We start from the raw sequence: 5,212 nt of genomic DNA, 5'->3' as shown, positions 1-5,212 counted from the left end.
GCGCGATACACAAACGCAAGCAAATCAGTTTCAGACATGACACTCGTTCAGTTAAGGTGTGCGTTTTACACAACACCTGAACACGTCACGCCCATTAGTGGTAACTGCCTCTATTCCACAATAGATGAAGTTTTAGAAAGCTAATAATAACATCCTTGTTTCAAAGCAGATGATGCTTTAAAACAAAGTAAAATATGATACTCCCTCCTTTCCTGCTTCATTTTTTTTAGGAACAGACGTATTTATAATTATAATATGTTTATATACCTTCCTATCAAGACAAATTTGAGCAGCTTTTCTAGGGACATAGGGAGTACTAATTTGCCCTTGAGGATATTGGTATATTTTTGTAAACTGGTCAGTCTCGAAAAAGTTTCACAACAAAAACAGAACGCCCTTACAAAAATGTACCAATATCCACAACAACAAATTAGTATCATTAGATCTTTATGAAATAATTTTCTGTGTGTTATAATTAGGCATTGAATATGTTGGCATTTTTTCTACTGTAAGTTAGTCAAATAAAAAAGGTTTGACCTACAAAAAGACTAAAATGCCCTATCAATTTTATTGATCGCAGAGAGTATTTGACAATTAAAATTAAACTTTACATCAGCTCTCAAATATGGCACCGGCTACAGGGTCCCCGTACATCTAACTTGACAGTAGATGGAACTTTCCCCACGATGTATCTTTCAATGGCCATGAGACCTCTATCAGCTTCGAACATCACCTGACTTGTCGTTGGGAAGCAGTCACCCGGGTTGCGGTCAGAAGTTACAGAACATCTACCGAGTATGTAGTTGTCTTCCGCATCAAATATGGTGTCCAAGATGATACACTCCAGTGATGTTGCATTCTCTAGAATATGACATACTAGCTCAACCATGCTCTTTGCAGAGCAGAAGCCAAGGATAGTCACTTTCTTTAGGCTCTTGTGCTTGTGGTCAGGCCTTTGCCTCATATGTAAGGCATCCACTGAGATCGAGTCAAAATTCATATCATCCTGCTGTACCTGCATCAAGACCAATCAGTCTTATTTGGTTCATCACAGATAGTACATAGCTTGCCTAGAAGAAGAGTGACTTACACCCAAGATGAAGGTCTCCAAAGCAGGAGAAGCATCAAGAAAAGAAACCAAAGAGAAATAATCATATCCTGGGGAAGAATCTCCGTCAAAATAAATTACCAAGTGCTTGAGGTGGAGGAATTTGGCAGCTGTCATTGGTGTATTCAACCTCTGCGTAAAAGATATCTCATATTAATTATAACATAGGGCATGCATGCATGAGTACTGACAGAAGACATCACACAGGTAGCAGGTATTCATTAATATTGAGTTTGGGGTTATACCTCGCCATACGAAGATAATACAAGATCTTCAACATTTGGCACAACATATGGAAGCTTGGTAATAGCGTAGTGGAGAAAGTCAGAGCCATCTACACATTCCATATTTAACTTTTTCACTTGCAAGGATTGTCCGAGTGACAGCTGTACTGGGCTGCCATAGAACATGAAGCTGGAGAGGTTTGGAGCTTCGCTCTCAACCATTTGCAGCACACCGCATGAAGTTACACTCAGGCATTTCAATCGCTCCAGCACAAGTGGTATCCTCAGGCAGATTATTTCACTACAATACCACAATTCCAACTGCTGCAAAGCAAGAGAATGAGAAAGAAGGCACCCTAACTCTCCCTCTGTAATACACACACGACCCAGATACAGCGTTGTTAAGTTCCTCAAGAAACTAAGGCCAACTGTCGGACGGAAGACACAGTGCTTGAGCCAAAGATACTGAAGTGAGCCTCCACTCTGACCAGATAAAAGCGAGCATGGGAAGGTGTACCCTCCTTCTTTGTATTTTACAGGCAGACAAAGGGTGAGTTTTTCGATCACTGGTGTAATAGCAATCTTAAGCCAACTGTTGAGATGACAAATATTGAGATCGTTACAACGAAACATGTCAAGCTCGAGTATCTTCACGCTGCCAGAGTGGTTTTTTATAATCTGGTCAACTTTGCTAGCGAAAGCACTTGCTCTATCACCCTTTCGACATGCATTTCGTATCATGCTTAGTGTGTCTTCAGTGAAGATGAGGTTCGGATGGCATCTCCATGAACGTTCGAAAGCATGAGATACACAAGCTGAACGAGCAGAATCTTCTATTGGCATCAGCGAAAGTATATTGCACCAGATGTCCTGTAGAAGCATGGAAAGATGGTTGGCAAATGATTGCTACCACCAAAAACATAGCATCATATGGAATAACATTCTACCACATGTGCTCTGTACATGTTTGCATAGAAGAAGTTGATGGTGCATTGGAAACTGTTTCCTAGTGTGGCAGCTTGATCATATTTAACCAGAGATGTGGGTGTGAACCCTGTCAACGCAAGCTGACGTCTTTACAAAACGGTGTAGCTCCCTCTTTTGGTCAAGAAAAATAAATATAAAAGTGGATCATTCTTCCATACACACAACACACAGAGGCGAGCCAAAGAAAAAAGCCTTAGTCACATTTGCACACTTCCAAAGTATAAAAAGGCATCAGCCCACAAGGTAGGACATCTTACTTGACATTATAATGATATGTGGCAAGATATAGTTAGAGAAGAAATATCTTTGAAATCTCTGTGTAGCTCAAGTGAAACATACAGCTACAGACTCGCCTTAATGTGCGGATTTTCTGAAAGTAAAATATTTGTATCTGCAAGGTCAACCTTTGATTCTCGGCGATGGCAGAGAAGCTGATTTCTGGGAAGAAAATTTGAGTGGAAGAAGAACATGCCCTGATCTATATCAGATTATCAGGTATTCCATGAACAGAAATCAATGTAGCAGAAACGATAGCAGACAGTGGCAATAATGGATAAGCCACGCTAAAACTTGCTGATGTCGCATATGGCCATATCTGATCGAATAGCTGCTTGGTAAAAGAAGCGAGTTTGTTTCGACGTCTTTCTGACCAATAATGGTTGAGCTACACCATGCATCAGGATGGTTATTGGGATGTCTTCTATTTCTGGTTGTATTTTAGCCTAGCTCTAGAACCTAAGAAATACTACTGGTGTTTCTGGTATTTTTGCCTACAGAAGGAGAAGGTACTATCAGTACTGACTATCAAGGAAGTACGTAAGTGTAACATTTGCTTTGTAAAAAGTAGTTTGAGCATGGATAATTATGTCATGCCTCTTGATGTGGAATAGAAGATCAGGGAAGAATGCTCCACAGGCACAAAGACGATACCAGAAAGTCTGTAGGGTGTGGGCCTGTTGTTCCACTGTTCTTGGGGCGGACCAAAGAGAAGATACAACAAAAGAGATAATCTTGGTGACATGGCTTGAACCACTAAAAAGTTTTAGGGCCCAGCTCTGCACTTTATTGTAGGGACCAGGTGACATTTGCGGTCCAGTGAATCGATGGTGCATTTTACTCTTAATGAACTCCTATATTGTGGTCTCGATGTAACTAAATTCACCTCAGTTAACCATTACAACAGCAAAGCAGTGAACTCAATACTTGGAAGTCCTGTTCAAGAATTTTACTTGGCTACCAAACACTGGTCATTGTACCAATTTGGGCAGTTAGAGCAGACAGTGATATTTTTACTTGCAATATACCAACATACCTCTGGGAGGTCTAGCTCTGAATCTCTCAATCGTTTACCACAAAGAAGAGAATTATCATCTTCTCGGCAGAGGAGCGAGTCGCCGCTTTTGGAAATAGAAGTAAACGATCCATCTGCAACACATCCATCATATATGGTTAATCTAAGGATAAATACATACTTCCTCCGTTCTGCAATATAAGGCATATAGTTTTTTTTCAAACGTCAAACAATGCAAAAAAAAATCGCAAAAAAAATGTAAAATTTGACCAAGTTTATAGAAAAAACGCCACCTTGTGCAAGGCTAAACGCTGGATGCTAGTGAGTGTCAAGGCTCTCCGTCATCTACCTCAGCATGCATGGGAGGACGAGTGGCAGACAGTAGTTTGCCTAGCAAGGTGTACAATTTCTTTGTTCCTGCTTTGGTTCGGATTTGCAAGGCGGTGACTGAAGAACTTGAAGATGAATGAAAAAAAATGGAAGCCGAGGAACAAAATAGATTCTGCGAATAGGGGTCTCTGGTTCAACTAATAAGCAGCAGAGACAATATTTATTTTCTTGCTTTTATTTTCCCTGTTCAGTACATCATGTGCAGTGGCAATTAAGCGGTGAGCCTGGTTGATGCCAGGTATCCTTTTACTTGTTGTTCGCACTATAAAAACTAGTTGCTGCTAAAATCTTTTCTGCATGATTTGTGCAATTTCATTATCGAAAAGTAATCAAGTCAGAGGCCAATGCGTTGTTTAAAAAAATGGAAAATGTCTTGAATACAAATGTAAGGCCTCTTTTGATTCAAAAGAAGTCCACAAGAAAATTTGAAATATTTTGATCCATACGAATTTATGCTATATTCATCGGTTGGTTCCTAGGATTGGAATATTTGGAAACTTTTCTTAAGGATTGCATTGTACTACGTTTTGGAGGAAAAAATCCACCCCCTTAAACTTATTGTTACAATTCCTTTGATTTCTTTTCTGTGATGTCAAATATTGTGCCCACCTTTATGCACAATATCGTTGAATTGTTCAAACATAAAATTTGGAATACGAGAGACAAGGCAAACGTAGCAGAAGAAAAGAAAAGGCCACAATATGAGCGCACACGAAAATAAATCTCTACGAGGGAAGGGTCGGAGGAGGCTTACCACGGGTTTGGAGTCTGCGACGGCGCCGCCTTTTCCGCTGCCGGCTACTCATGAGACGCTTCAGCGCTAGCATCCCCATGATTCCTCACCACCACGTACTACGGTACCTGACCGGATCAAGTCCAGGTATCGAGGGCTGCTCTTTTTTTCCGCTCGATCTGCCCTTCGTCTCCATCTAAAAGCACAAACAGGAAGGAAGGGGCCCGGGCACGGTGGGAATTCGAATCGGAATCGACGGGTGAATAGCCCAGATGCGACATCGTTGAGCTGAATTGGAAGCACAGCGACGTTTTTCACAAGAATAGCTAGCATGCGACACTCGTTGCCTGTCCAAATAGCTGCAGTGCGACACTCGGCTTGGATCATCGTTAGCAGTTAAATTAGGATGTGGGGTCCACAACTTATCCAGCTCAGCTACGGCGTGTCCACCTGCAGGGCCGGACCCGCCACATATCCAC

At 41.3% G+C, this 5,212-nt stretch overlaps 1 protein-coding gene across 1 annotated transcript; it reads right to left on the bottom strand.

The window, feature by feature from the left end:
* Positions 1 to 525: 525 nt before the first annotated feature.
* LOC127299235 (uncharacterized) lies at positions 526 to 4,984 on the bottom strand. Its single transcript, XM_051329173.2, has 5 exons — positions 4,755 to 4,984; positions 3,632 to 3,744; positions 1,354 to 2,202; positions 1,091 to 1,240; positions 526 to 1,015 (listed from the first exon to the last, which is right to left on the bottom strand). The coding sequence occupies exons 1-5, from the start codon at positions 4,831 to 4,833 to the stop codon at positions 620 to 622; spliced, it is 1,587 nt and encodes a 528-aa protein (XP_051185133.1). The 5' UTR covers positions 4,834 to 4,984; the 3' UTR covers positions 526 to 619.
* Positions 4,985 to 5,212: the final 228 nt, after the last annotated feature.

The sequence above is a fragment of the Lolium perenne genome, chromosome 5, assembly GCF_019359855.2.
Source record: "Lolium perenne isolate Kyuss_39 chromosome 5, Kyuss_2.0, whole genome shotgun sequence".
In the NCBI taxonomy this organism is placed as follows: domain Eukaryota; kingdom Viridiplantae; phylum Streptophyta; class Magnoliopsida; order Poales; family Poaceae; genus Lolium; species Lolium perenne.
This window is presented reverse-complemented; position numbering and strand designations above follow the sequence as displayed.

Coding starts and splice junctions, on each gene's coding strand:
- LOC127299235 (XM_051329173.2), bottom strand. CDS start 4,833: ATGGGGATGCTAGCGCTGAAGCGTCTCATGAGTAGCCGGCAGCGGAAA. Junction 1,241..1,353: donor TATTATCTTCGTATGGCGAG/GTATAACCCCAA, acceptor TCTTTTACGCAG/AGGTTGAATACACCAATGAC. Junction 1,016..1,090: donor TGGAGACCTTCATCTTGGGT/GTAAGTCACTCT, acceptor GTCTTGATGCAG/GTACAGCAGGATGATATGAA.